This window comes from Panthera leo, chromosome D4 (genome assembly GCF_018350215.1).
Source record: "Panthera leo isolate Ple1 chromosome D4, P.leo_Ple1_pat1.1, whole genome shotgun sequence".
Lineage (NCBI taxonomy): Eukaryota > Metazoa > Chordata > Mammalia > Carnivora > Felidae > Panthera > Panthera leo.
In genome coordinates, this window is record NC_056691.1 from 50,156,114 (window position 1) to 50,171,674 (window position 15,561).

The following is a 15,561-nucleotide window of genomic DNA, read 5'->3' on the forward strand; positions in this document are numbered from 1 at the left end:
CAGTCCTTTTTCTCTTATTTATATGGTGAGGCTTTTTATAATAATTCAACTTTTACATATTTAGAGAATTTTTATTATATATTTTTAAAGTGCCTCCAGTGTGTAAAAATAGAATTATTTACTGCATAGCTGTAAGAAAACTTGCCTGCAAAAGTTTAAAACATTTTGCAGAGAATGTATGGCTGATAAGTTGGATGAAGCCTGAAGCCAGAAGTTAGTTTAAAACATTAAACTTATATGGACTCATCTTCACGTACTAGTTTGGTAGTATTTCATATGCTAGTTTATTACTTACTGCTACGATGATAGGTGAAAAGTAGGTGGGAAAGAGAGACTGAATATAAAAAGATGGAATTTAACAGGAACCTCAAACTAATTACAATTTAAGTAGGAAAGGGGAAGAGAAACTGTCCTGGCTTACTAAAATAGGTGAAAATGTTAGCAAAGATTTAGACAGTAGTTTAGTATGAATTAATGTGCTGTAGCCTCCCAAACAGCTGAAATCCTAGGTTGCATTAACAAAAAGGTGGATATATAGGGTATGGGAAGTAATAGTCTGCTTCGAATCCTATCTTTCTTGGCATTATACTTTAAAAGGGGCAAAAAAAGAACTGGAACTCACTAAGAGTAGAATGAACAGAATGGTAGAGACTAAAACCATGCCACAGAAGGAAAATTCAAAGGTATTGACTACTCAAAGGTCCTGGGGAGACTTAGCTAGCCTCAGAAGGACCCCAAATGCTAGAAAGGAAAGAATTTGGATATGTAAAAGTCCTTTGGGGTTTATTCACGGCCCACTTCTCTAATTTTATTTGTTAATTTTGTTGTTGTTTTGCTTGGTTAGTTTTTTTGTTTGTTTATTTGTTTGTTTGCTCTTTCCCCTCCAAAATCAGTAGGCCTGCCAATTTGGGGAACTTTAGGCCAGAAGAATCATTAGCGTATGCCTTGTTGTATATTTGTCAAGAGAGAAAATGGAGGGGAAATGGTACTCAGACGTTCTTTAGGGGCAGAGCTACTTCTTGGAGAATAAAAATCAAGATGACTCTGTAAGCCTAGAGTCCAGAGAACATTTGATGGCAGAGAAGTAATAGAGTCAGATGAACGGATAGTGAGGACAAAGGCAATTGTGGTGGTTACTCAGCCCCTTGGTAGTGCAAGAAGAGCGTATCTCTCTTACTCCACTAGCTTTCTATAGCAGACACCATCAAAAGACAATATGTCCTTTCTACAGTATACCAAGTCTTTTGTAATAGTCTGTACCCATTTATGTTTTCCTCCAAGTGAGGGGGAAAAAGGCCTGAATTAATAGTTTATAATTTTGGGGTACTTGCATTGGTGGAGTATAAATGTTTTGAATGTAAAGGTCTTCTTCATCTCCATAATTTCTACCTGTTAGAGTGCCTTGCTGATAGAATACTTCCTGAACTCTTTCACCTATCTACTTACCACAGGACTTCATATATACCTCAGTTAGAACACTTAGGTTCCATTGTAGCTTTTGGTTCTACATGTACACCTAATGTAGATTGTAATCCTTTCTATGATAGAGTTGTAACTATCTTGTTCATTTTGATTTGTAGCACGTGCTACAGTATCTAGCACATAGCAGGCATTCAGTAAATTTGAAGTAAAGTAAATTATGTAGAACTATAATTACATCATATATTCAGAATTTGAGGATAACCCTAAAATAACCCTTATCAGCGTGCTGTTTTCCTACTCCTTTGGTCTCTTTAATCTTACTACTTAAGGTCCTTCTGCTTGCCTGCTTTGGCACCTCCAGGTAATATACTGATTAGCTTCCCGTATCTATGATCTTGAACTCTCCTTTAATAGTACAACTAAGGGTACATTTGGTAATAACTCCTGTATTTTACCCTACCTCAGGACTGCCCACATCTGTACATTGCCTATCATGGACAGCTCAGATATGAATCCTCCAACTGAGAAATCACAAAATAGAGGCGTTTACTAGTGCCCCAACCTCTTTTATTCCGAACAACAGTGATAAGGGAGAAGGTTTTACAAAGCTTGGTAATCTGCTAAACTGTATGGGAGCTCTGTCCTTTCTAATCCAGCTGGCCAGCTGTATAGTTGGAGACATTGACCAGATATGTCTTCTAGCTCAATCTGATGACAGTTAAGAACAAGGATTTGAAAAGAGAAGGAGGAAATACTCTCCCAGGTTTCTGACTTGGATGATAAGTGTGTGGCGAAGGACTTCCCAACATAATAGGGAATACAGAGCGGTGCAGACTCTGAGAGGGAAGACTGATGAATTTAATTATTAATAAACTATTAGGCTGTCTTGAAAGTACCCACATGAATATATCTAGTAAGCAGTTGGATAAAACAATCTGAAAATTAGGGAAAAGGTCAAATTTGGGAGTTTTTAAACCACAAAAATGAGTACAATTTTCTTGGATGTAATGTAGCATTAGAAGTCAACTAAAGGCAGAAACCAGAATTTAAATAAGAAAGCGAAAGCCATGAAGAGAATGCAGAAGGAATGATCTGAGAGTGAGAGAAATCAGAAGTTCCCACCCTAACAGTAACAAATAAGGGGGAAAAAATTGAAAGAAGGAAGAAAGTATCAATAGTGTCAAATATTACAGTGTAATATAAGAACTGGAAACTGCCCCCTTGGATTCGATAACTAAAGAATCATATAACCTTATGGAGAGAAGTTTCATTAGAATGGTAGAAGGAGAAGTCTTATTACATGTCTTGAGGTCTGATAGCAATATGAGGAACTAGGAACAGCATGTATAGGAGATTCTTTTAAGTAAGAAGAAAGATACGATGGTAGTTACATTTTTGTAAAGCATAGGATGCAAGCCTTCCTCCTAATTCTTTAATGCCTGGCCAATCTCTGGCGCAACTTCTTAATCAGGACTTTCTTAGAAATCTGGGCTATGGCAGGTTCAGCAGAAACTACCTTTTCTGCTACTTCACATGTTACGTAACATTTCCATGCATATAATCCTCCTGTGGAGGGTATTCCATCTCTAATTCTTTGTTCCCAACTCAAAAAACTATTGCCATAAGGTGAGTGAATGGTGATATTTATTTTAAGACTAATTTTAAAACATCGTATGCAAAGTTTGTTATTAATAACAAATTATCTCTCCCCTTCCCCTTAATAACCTATCATGCATCAATATGCTTTGAGGCCATTGGTGATCATATGAACTCAGATAGCTGTTCAGTGAAGTTAATGCATCCAAAGCCTTAGTCTGAATGAACCCAACGTTTCCCATTGGTTCTCGGTGTTCATTGGCTGGAAATTAAGGACCACAGGGTATTTACTCTTCTTAAGGAGTGGAGTTCACTTTTAGCTTTTTATTGTCAATACTGTTTTGGGGGCCTTGACAAGATTTTCTCTGTATCAGGGCTCTCCTCAATGAGTTTGGCGAAAATATTTAGACCAGAAAACAATAAAACTGCTGACCCAGGTTTCTGTTCCATCACCTTCTTGTAACTCACTTCCCACCCAAGCAAATATATATATATATAAGTAGAAGGCCATGCCTCCATGTAATTTGAGGTTCTACCCCAACTGTCTTCTCTTTTCCCTAACTTTACTCTAGCCAGTATTTGAAAAAGCTGCATAGGAGTTTAAATAGAACACAGGCTGACCGTTGGGTTTTAACCTATGCACTATAACCTTTGGCTCCCATTTTCTTTGAACTCTTCTTAAAGTTCTTTTAGCCACCAGCTCCTTATCAGGAACTTCCTTAGGAATCTCTGGTCTATGATTCTCACCATCTTTGCTAGATATCATCTTAATAACGTTTCTTGGTTTTTCCAAAATGCTAAAAATTGACTGACTCAGATGAAGAAATTGCAGATTGATGCAAGCACAAACTTATGCTTTCTCTACCTGGGACTCTGAGAACACAGGGCTGCAACTGTCTCACTAGTCCAGGGAAATAGCAGTGTGCTTCTAAAACTCATTTTTTGTTACGCTGAAAATCCTGTTGTCATAAAATAATCATGATCCACCTCTATAACAGTCCCTTTATGCAGCTAAAGTGTCCAATTTCATCCATTTATTGGGGTCTTAGATTTTTGCCCTTTTAACATGTCTTTCACATATATTAAATGCAACATATCCAGACCTGCTGTAAGCAATTTCTTCCTAAACTTGCTTCTCTTTTCAGTTAATAATATGACCGTGTCCTCAGTTGCCCAGGCCAGAAACCTGGGAGTCCTACAAAATCAATTCACTCTGGCTCTTAAATGTCTGCAACAAAAATCTGCTTTCCATCCTAACTGCCACTGCCCTACTCCAGGGAACCTTCATCTTTTACCTGGATTACTGTGACAACCTCCTAAACTGGTCATATTGTCTCCAAAATTTATTTCCCTTTTATTCACTCAACCAGAGATATTTTTCAAAAATGCAAATTGATCATTTGATTCCCCTGCTTAAAATTCTTTAGTAATTTTGCCATTGTCCTTAGGTGAAAGTCCAAACTTCTTTATATGTGTCTTTTAAGATCTCTCATCACTTTGCCTTCTCTTTGTGCTACTTTTTCACTTCACATTTTCTGCCTCTGCCATACCGCTCTGTCACTTCCTTGTTCACTTTGAAGTTTCTGTATTTGCATTGCTTTGACTTTGAACCCCTTCTCTGTTTCAACCAGGTGACTCCTATTCATTTATTCTTTATATAATGCAGCTTTTAAATATTACTTCTTTAGAGAAAATTTCTGCGAATTCCTTAACTAGGTAAGTTGTCCATATTCTGTGCTCTTATAGCATCCTTTTTCATGAGGTAGCACTTAGTCCATTCTAATTACATGTTCAATCTTTAGATTTTAAATTCTGTGAGGGAGCTGACTTTGCTGTTTTTGCTTCCTGTTGTGAGTTATTCAAAGATGGAATGAACTTCTGTGGGAACTTATGATTCCCATCACCAGTGGTGTTCATGTGCAGGTTGAATAGCTCCAAGTTGGGACTGAAATAGAGAACCATTGGAAAGCTTTTAAGTCCTTTCCAGTCAGGAGATTGTTTTTTCCAAATAGTCAAACATAAGTATATAGGTATTGAAAAAGATTCTATGTTAATATAAAAGAATGTCACTGAATTGAAAATAATGAATTTTCAGTAACTAATGGTCACTGAAAAGTGACCATTGGTATATAGAGAACCTAAGAGATATTTAATATTTAGAACACCATCTGGAGTTTGTGAAATTGATGTTATATTTTGTGTCTCTTATAGGTGAAATGAATCAGAAGTACAAGGAACTAAAAAAACGAGAGGAAAATATGGACAGTAAGTGGTCATCTTATTGATATGAAAATATTCTCAGGTATCTGTTCATTTATACCAAATCAGAGATCTCGTTTTGGGAAGATACAGTAGCTAATAATAAATCCAGGAGTTTGGACATTCAAAGCATTTGCCTTGAGGAATTAATAAATATCAAGCAGAGCTTAGGGATGGGTAGAGAATTTAGAAAGGTTTTGTATATTTGTGTGTATGAGTATTTTTAGGTTAGGGATAGATTCTAAAACTAGCGTTTACATTAATTGTATAGAGACCACTTATTGATTGAATGTTGAATGTTCTCTTTTACATGCTTCACTGCATTCATCTTTAGTGTCTTTCACCCTTTTTTTTTAACTCTTTATAATACTTCTCTCATTATATATCAGCCCTTACCTCAGATTTTGCTACTTGATTCTGTCACTGATGGTAGTTTTGGTAGCCTTCTGTTGCAACTTCTAATTTACTTTTTAAAAATCTTAACTTTGTAAGTAGATCTTCACTTAAAATTGTGTTGTACATTCAGAAATTTTTCAAAACTAATATTTATTATTGGTTTCCTTTTTTAATAATCATTTTACTAGAATCTGAAGTTTTATAGGTCTGATGTCAATTGTTAGCCTCATCGAAGCATGCCATAAAGTAGTAATTGCTAATTCTGATTTAACAATATCCCAAGATTTCTTTAAAATCTCAGCAAGTACCAAAAATTATCTCAAAATTAATTCATTGTTTCATAATAACAGTAAAGTTGTTTTTAGCTTACTGTAAGTTTTTATTTTGGGGAAAGCCATAGAATACATTTTTAAGAATATAAAAAAGAGTAGGGGCCCCTGGCTGGTTCTGTCGGTTAAGCTTCCGACTTCGGCTCAGGTCATGAACTCACGGTTTGTGTGTTCAAGCCCCTCATCAGGCTCTGTGTTGACAGCTCGGAGCCTGGAGCCTGCTTTGGATTCTGTGTCTCCCTCCCTCTCTGTTCCTGTCCTGCTGGCTTGCTCTCTCTTTCTCTCTCTCTCTCTCTCTCAAAAAATAAATAAAGATTAAAAAAAAATTTTTAAGAATATAAAAAAGTAAATTATGTACTCATTCTATAAGACAAGAGAAGGAGGATTTCTTAGAAACTATTTATAATGTGAATAAATTATTAAATTTGTTTAGTTGAGATTAATGTAACATTATAAGTAAAATACTTTCAGATAAAATATTTATTAGTAACTACTCTCAGTATTGAAATTAGTGACTAATTGTAAATATTAATAATTATAGATCAAGGAGATCCTATGTAAGAACAGATTTTTTTCTGTTCTTCTTTATATCAACTATTATTTCTGAGTAACTTTTAGTTTACTTGTATTAAGATCACAACAGTTAAGCTTTAAAAGTTTGAAAATAAGTAGGGGTGCCTGGGTGGCTCAGTTGGTTAAGTGTCTGACATTGGCTCAGATCATGATCTCATGATTTGTGGGTTCAGGCCCTGAGTCAGGCTCTGTGCTGACAGCTCAGAGCCTGGAAACTACTTTGGATTCTGTGTCTCCCTCTCTCCCTCTTTGCCCTCCCTTGCTCACACTCTGTTTCTTTCTCTGTCTCAAAAATAAACATTCAAAAAACTTTTTTTTAATTGTGAAAATATGTAGAAATGTTCTTATTCAGTAATTTAATTACCCTTGAGTTAATAAAAGATGAAACCGTGCCTTAAAATTGACTGTGACATAGGGGAAGGGAAGAAAAAAACAAGATAAAAAGAGAGGGAGGCAAACCATAAGAGACTTGAAAATACAGAGAACAGACTGGGGGTTGCTAGAGGGGTTTGGGGTGGGGGATGGGCTAAATGGGTGATGGGCATTAAGGAGGGCACTGGCTGGAATGCACACTGGCTGTTATATGTAAGTCATATGAATCACTAAATTCTAGTCCTGAAATCATTACTGCACTCCATGTTAACTAGCTTGGATTTAAATAAAATTAAAAAGTTAAAAAAATTATAAATAAATCGTAGAAACAAACAAAAAAAATGAAATTTGCTTTGAATTTCTAAAAAGTACTGTTAAGACCTACAAATCAGAGTTTATATAGTATTAACTATATTAACAGTAACTTCTCATTGTAATTTTGAATCTGTAGCTTTTATTGAGACTTTTGAGGAAACTAAGAATCAGGAACTTGAACGGAAGGCACAGATAGAAGCCAACATTGTTACACTTTTGGAGCACTCTAGTAGAGTAAGTACCATGTGCCTGTCTTAGTGCTCTCATTATTTTTACTGTGATTACCTTTCCAAATACAGTTCAGAAAACGCAGTGGTTCACAATGGCATCTGCTCATTTAATCTGTTTCCTTTAAATTCCCTTGATTATTATTTTATTCCTTTAATTTGTGTATTTCTAGCAAAATTCAGCTAAGGACAGTAGGGGAAAAGGGTAACATGTATGATGTCAGTGTTTAGCAGTAAGTGAGGGACTAATTCAGAGTAATTATTAATGATTTTCTTCCATTGTTGATGTGTTTAAACTTAGAGAAGGAATGCTTGCACAGATAACTTCAAAATCTACATGTTATAATGGAAAATGTTGATATATTTTTACATTGTAATTTGTACTATAAATAGAAGGTATTCTTTTCTTGTAATACTCTTTAAGAGTATATGATACCAAGGAGTATCTTCATTTATTCAAAAAAAAAAAAAAAGTTTTTTGAGCAGCTACTAATGAGTGCTAGCATAGAAGGAAAAATGCACAGTTTCTTTTAAATATTCTAAGTGTCGTAAGACTCCCAAATAGTTCTTATAATAGTGTAGTTGAATTTCTTCTACAGTGAAATAAAATTCAGAATTACTTCTTTTACATTTGCTTTAGTCTCTCCATATTGAGAAAACCTGACTGTGAATCTCACTATACTCTTATAAACATACATGAAGCATATATAATGAATGATGTATTTCAATTCACAACATCTAGTCCCTTAGCAGTGTTTTCCAAGAGTTTTCTTGAAGAGTTAAATCAGTGTAGTTTTTCTATTTTTATTTCTCTACAAATACAGAATATAAATCGTATGAAACAGATATCCTCTATCACCAATCAAGAGCTGAAGATGATGCAGGATGATCTCAATTTTAAATCTACTGAAATGCAGAAGTCACAAAGTACAGCTAGAAATTTGACTTCAGGTGAGAGAACAGAGATTTTTATATTTTCCATGACAAATTGAAACTTTAAAACTTTAATACTATTTCATTTGATTTTTTTGAAAGGCTGACAGTATAATATATGATTGCTTATTGCTCCAGTCACTTATAGACTCAGAATTGTGTGTGACTTTTCACATCAACTTAATAGTATTTCATTGGGACATTCTGATTCATTTTTAACATTGACTGAATATTTGTTCTATGCCTGTGCTATAACATGTGTATGCAGAGATTTAAAAAAAAAAGCCCGGTCTCTTTCCTCAAGGAACTTTGAACTTGGTGGAATAATGACAAACAACTAAAATATAATAAAACAGTACTATGATAGAAGCATAAGAAGCAACCTGACATTGGGTTCATATCCACCCCCCCCCCCCCACCAGAGAGGTATCCTAGAGGAAGTAATGTTTTAATTATAATTAGTTTCAGCCATTATGACTAACATGGTATTAGAGCAACACTCTCCACTAGACATGTAATGCCAGCCACATATATAATTTTAAATTCCCTATTAAAAAGAGGTGTATGAATTTTAATAATATATTTTATTTAATCCAGTGTATCCAAAAGAGTATTGTTTAAACATGTACTCAGTATAAAAATGATCCATGAGATTTTGCAGTCACAGTCCATCTCAACTTGGGACTAGATAGACATAGTCGAAAGTTTAAAAGCGATAATTGGCCAATGGCTGCCACTTGGGCAGTGCAGATAGAGATTAAAAACTAATACACAAAATAGATTTTAAAGTGTTTAGGATAGGATGTCAACTATACTCAAAAGACAAAAAGTTTAGGATAAAGTCAAAATTTGTATGGAACCTTTGATTTTTAAGCTAATAGATTCTAACTATGGATATGTTTTATGCTGGTATGTGGTGACTTTGAATTAGCTATGTTTTTATTTGTCTACTTGGAATTACACTGGCAGTTAGTAAAATTACAAGGAATAAAGAATTAATATTTACCAATGTAAAAATGTTGAGATTCTTGAAATGGAATAAAAGATCTACAGTATTCATTTATCTGGAATCCTAAGGTCTAAAAGCTCCTGGCCACAAAACCTAACCTGACCTGAACTGACATGAGGCTATTTATAGTCTTTAATTATCCTACCTAATATGACTGTTCATACTTTTTGCTTCAGAAATAGCCAAGTACTTGATGACAGGATGCTGCCTTAGACCCTGCTATGGGAGTTCTATTATAATCATTATATGTGCTGTATCATTTTTTTAAAATCTGAAGAATTCTGCATTCTAAAACACAATAACCTAGGAGTTTTTTTAATAAGGATTATAGACCTATAAGTGTATACCGCATGTTATTCATATATAGTTGAATTTAGAATGATGATATAGTTGGACAATTATCGTTATTTTATACATTCAAGTATATTTTATCTGTCCAGATTTGTTTAGAGTTTGTTTGCTCTAGCTTTACTTGTATATCTGAATATATACTAAACAACTAGAGGAGGTACATTCTAAATGTGACTTATACCTGTTATTGGTTTAACTATCAGAATTTTTAAAATTGTGATAAAAAACACAGAACACAAATTTGCCATCTTAACCATTAACTGTAGGCACAGTGTTGAGCAACAGATATCTAGAACTTGTTCATCTTACAAAACTGAAACTTACACCCATTAAACAGCTGTCCATTTCCCTCTCAATTTTTCTCCTCTGCTAGCCATATTCTACTTTCTGTTTCTATAAGTTTGACTACTTTAAATACCTCTTATAGGTGGAATCATGCAGTATTTGTCTCTTTGTGAATGGATATTTTACTTACAATGCCCTTGAAGTTCATCAGAGTTGTAACATGTAACAGGGTCTCCTTTTTTTAAAGGCTAAATAATATTCTATCGTATGTACATACTATACATACATTTTTTTATTCATTTGGTGATGGACATTTAGGTTGTTTTACCTCCTGGCTATTGTGATTCATGCTACGGTGGACATGGGTGTGTAAATACCTCTTCGAGATCTTTTCAGATATGAGTATTTTTACATCTAAATTTTCTTTTTTCTATAAGGTAAAGAATTTTATCTTTAATTGTTCCATCTAGGAAATCTCTGTTTTGTGTTTTAGACTATAGTTTTAAGGCTTTCATTTATCTATTTTCAATTTTAATTTGAAAAGTTTTTTACTCCTTTAAGCTATCTTTGTAAAATGGCTGTTAAGAAACATACATTTTTTAAAAAGATAAATATCAGTACCAGGTAATGAATTCAATTATAAGGACTTTGAATTCCTTTCATACTTTTATACTTTATTCTTTACATTTTCTTTTAAAAACTAGCCATTATATTTTCTCCAGTGATGTAGGGTTGAAAAAGAATGAGAGCTGGCTTCAATTTTATTCAAGTTTATTACTATGATAAGAATTTTACTGAAAACTTTCCTTATTAATAATGGTTTGAATTTTTTGGCCTGTACAATTAGTTGCATTTACTCAATTATTTTTAAATGTTAATTTAAACCAAGCGTATAAATGATTTTTCCTCTCTTAATACTATCCTCCACATGAAGTTTCTTATGTCTACAAATCACCATAAGAAGTCTATAATATTCTACTTCACCTTACAGAGATAATGAATTTTATATTCCCTTTTGTGAATTGCCTCCCCTTTTGCTCTTGAGTTTATGATTGGAAATCACCTGATTTTCTTAGTGTACTCTATTTTTTAATGGAACAATATTATTCTCACAGGGGAAAAATTATTTCTTGGGAGAGTAAAAAAAAATCTTGATTATAATGGCTTGTGGCCCTCCAAAGTGTCACTGTACAATTAACAGATATACATTATATCTGTAATATAAAAGTTTCATGAGAGAGCAGTGATAAGGGTAAAAAATTATCTACAAAAAGCTCCATAGGGGGACAATAATGGAAAAAAAAAAAAAAAAAAGACTGCAAAACAGTGCTGTATTGCATGAGTAAAGAGGCAAGAAATCTGTCAGCAATAGTTTTTATTTATATTTTTGGAAAGGAAACTCCAAGGAATAAACAAATGCACTGATGGCAGAATATTTCAGAAACATTTCCCCATGTCAAAGTGGTTCCTTCTGAGATTTTGCTACTATGTACACACTGCTTAGTAAACTTTGCAACTTCATAGCATATCAGAAGGAACTAGTCTGCATCCTCTTCCTGTCTCTTCCCTTGGAGAAGTTTTTAGCTTTTCAAGGGGACCCGCTGTTAAAGGAAGATAAACTTTACCTCATACCAACCAACCATTTTCTCCCTTTCTCTAGGAAAAGCAGTTTCTATAGCTCCTAAATGTATGTCCCTAATATATCTTCAAATTAAACCTGTAGTTGGAGTTCAGTAACATTTTCACTGAGCACTCAAAATATACAAGCTATATACTTTTCCTTTTTGAAGCATTGAAACATCATAAGCCTCCGGGACTTTGATTCAGCACTTTGGTTTTCATTTTAACTGTTTCCAACCCTAGTAGAGATATGAGTCGAACAAAACAAAACCCATCCCACAACATTTAAGTCCATGTATATATGTATGTTTTTTTAAGGATATATATGTCAGTATGACTGAGGCTTGCGACTCTTAAAGGGACAAAAGGAAATGCTCAAATTTAATTATACCAACTTAAATTTGGTTGGTAAAAACCTCCTCTTTTAAATCATTGTCTTTTGAAGACTTTTAAAACTATTTGATATTTTAGGCCCTGTGATCATTGTTATGGAGGCATTCAGTTTTTTGAACATGGTATTTTTACTATAATGTCACCTTCCACCTATATTTTAATCCATAATCTTTCTAGTTTTATAGGTAGAGGAAGAAAGTTTAATATTTAATAGCAGCTTTATATTTGATTTTTCCATTAGCGAATCTATAGATAATACAACTCAATTACAAGTAAATTTTGCTAAATTTTATATGAAGAAACTAACTTACTAATTGCCTGCCCACATATAAGGAAGACATCCTGGTAAGAGGGCAACTCAATGCCAAAATACATGCATAAACTCTATTCAGATCCTAATCTGACCAGTGAACTATGTATGCATTGAGTAAACTTTAAGGAACCTAGGAAAAAGTAGCAGTTAAAAATTGAAAGAACTGCATACATAGATTTTTTTTACATGCTGTCTATACTCCAAAGGAGAAAAGTTTAGAATTTTGGTTTAGAGCAAAGTTTATTGCTCATTTAATAAAAATTAATACTTTCCAAAGTAGTACGGCATAATCCAGAATCTCTACAACATATCACTTAAAGTTTCCATTATACTATAAAACTTACTAGATATGTCAGCAAATTAGGAAGATGTGAGTCAAGGGGAAAAGCAATCAATGCACACTGAACCAGAGGTAATCCAGATGTTGAACAGAAGATTTTAAATGTTTATAAACATATTTAAGGGTTTAAAGGAAAATAAAATCATAATAAATGAAAAGATGGAGAATACCACAGAGAAAATAAAAATTACAAAAAAGAACCAAGTGGAAATTCCAGTATTGAAAGTATAACTCAAATGAAAAATTGATTGAATGACCCTAATAGAAGATTGAAGTCCGCAGAGTCAATCAACTTAAAGATTTAAAAAAAAGATCTAATCTGGAGAAGAAATAAAAGTGAACAGAGACTGTAGGAGTGCCTGGGTGGCTCAGTTGGTTAAGTGTCCTGCTCTTGATTTCGGCTGAGGTCATGATCTCACAGTGTGGTTTGTGAGTTTTGAGCCCCACATAGGGCTTTGCTCTCTCAGCTCAGGATTCTCTTGGGATTCTCTCTTTCTCTCCCTTTTTCTCTGCCCCACCCCTGCACACACTCACTAGTGCACGTGCACGTTCTGTCTCTCAAAATAAATAAACTTTAAAAAAAATGAACAGAACTTAAATGTTCTGTGGGTCAGTTTCAGACAGTCTGAAATACATGTAATTGAAATTCCAGAAGGAGTGGAGGGACAGAGAATGGGAGAAAAAAGATAACTGAAGAAATAATGGCTGAAAATTTCCCAAATTTGATTAAAAAAAAAAAAAACAAAAACAGTATCTAAGAAGCTTATTGAACCTTAAACAAGATTGATATAAAAATCTCTTAACCACATCATACTACTAAAATGCAACATAAAGGAAAAACAATGAAGGTGCCAGAGAAAAATAATATATACATAGAGGGAATAATACATCCCACTCTAAGATTAAATTTTATCTTGTTTTATTATAAAAATCTTTCACCCCTAAGTCTCTAAGTAATAAATGGAATATGTTCACGTTTGGCTTTTAATACTCTGAAATACCACCATATTTTTCTGAGGCTATTCATATCTCTACCTTGTAATAGAGGTAGAGTGAAAGCTAAATGTTCAAAGGTGAAAGTATATCACTATGTATGCCTCTATCTACAAACAAGTAACTGCAGGATGTTTAGGATTATTATCATACCCTGGGAACACAGGAGAGAGGAAACTAGGTTAGCTAGGTTTGAATTCAGATATCTTCATTTGATGTGCATATTATGTATTGCAGTTCATTTTATTTTTTTATTTTTTATTTTTTCAAATCAGAAGGTCTTTGTCTTTTTTTTTTTTAATGGAATTTATTGTCGAATTGGTTTCCATACAACACCCAGTGCTCATCCCAAGAGGTGCCCTCCTCAATACCCATCACCCACCCATCCCTCCTTCCCACCTCCCATAAACCCTCAGTTTTGTTCTCAGTTTTTAGGAGTCTCTTATGTTTTGGTTCCCTCCCTCTCTAACCATTTTTTTTTCCTTCCCCTCCCCCATGGTCTTCTCTTAAGTTTCTCGGGATCCACATAGGAGTGAAAACATATGGAATCTGTCCTTCTCTGTATGACTTATTTCACTTAGCATAACACTCTCCATTTCCATCCATGTTGCTACAAAAGGCCATATTTCATTCTTTCTCATTGCCACGTAGTATTCCATTGTGTATATAAACCACAATTTCTTTATCCATTTGCCAAAGCAACAGAATACACTTTCTTCTTGAGTGCACATGGAACCTTCTCCAAGATAGATCACATACTGGGTCACAAAAACAGCCCTTCATAAGTATACAAGAATTGAGATCATACCATGCATACTTTCAGACCACAGTGCGATGAAGCTTGAAATCAACCACAAGAAAAAGTCTGGAAAACCTCCAAAAGCATGAAGGTTAAAGAACACCCTACTAAAGAATGAATGGGTCAACCAGGCAATTAGAGAAGAAATTAAAAAATATATGGAACAAACAAAAATGAAAATACAACAATCCAAACACTTTGGGATGCAGCGAAGGCAGTCCTGAGAGGAAAATACATTGCAATCCAGGCCTATCTCAAGAAACAAGAAAAATCCCAAATACAAAATCTAACAGCACACCTAAAGGAAATAGAAGCAGAACAGCAAAGACATCCCAAACCCAGCAGAAGAAGAGAAATAATAAAGATCAGAGCAGAAGTAAACAATATAGAATCTAAAAAACTGTAGAGCAGATCAATGAAACCAAGAGTTGGTTTTTTGAAAAAATAAACAAAATTGATAAACCTCTAGCCAGGCTTCTCAAAAAGAAAAGGGAGATGATCCAAACAGATAAAATCATGAATTAAAATGGAATTATTACAACCAGTCCCTCAGAGATACAAGCAATTATCAGGGAATACTATGAAAAATTATATGCCATCAAACTGAACAACCTGGAAGAAATGGACAAATTCCTAAACACCCACACACTTCCAAAACTCAAACGGGAAGAAATAGAAATCTTGAACAGACCCATAACCAGCAAAGAAATTGAATCAGTTATCAAAAATATCCCAGCAAATAAGAGTCCAGGACCAGATGGCTTCCCAGGGGAATTCTACCAGACATTTAAAACAGAGATAATACCTATCCTTCTCAAGCTATTCCAAAAAATAGAAAGGGAAGGATAACTTCTAGACTCATTCTATGAAGCCAGCATTACTAACCAGATTCCTAAACCAGACAGAGACCCAGTAAAAAAGAGAACTACAGGCCAATATCCCTGATGAATATGGATGCAAAAATTCTCAATAAGATACTAGCAAATCAAATTCAACAGCATATAAAAAGAATTATTCACCATGATCAAGTGGGATT

General features: G+C 34.1%; 1 protein-coding gene across 3 annotated transcripts in view; it reads left to right on the forward strand.

Annotated features, from left to right (window-relative positions):
- The window catches only part of IFT74 (intraflagellar transport 74), an 89,040-nt gene that overhangs the window by 60,822 nt on the left and 12,657 nt on the right, over positions 1-15,561 (forward strand). For all 3 annotated transcript variants that reach the window (XM_042913491.1, XM_042913493.1, XM_042913492.1), the window contains exons 14-16: positions 5,230-5,283; positions 7,399-7,496; positions 8,314-8,440. In XM_042913491.1, the coding sequence (XP_042769425.1) occupies positions 5,230-5,283; positions 7,399-7,496; positions 8,314-8,440 (279 nt within the window). The remainder of the gene's footprint in view (positions 1-5,229; positions 5,284-7,398; positions 7,497-8,313; positions 8,441-15,561) is intronic.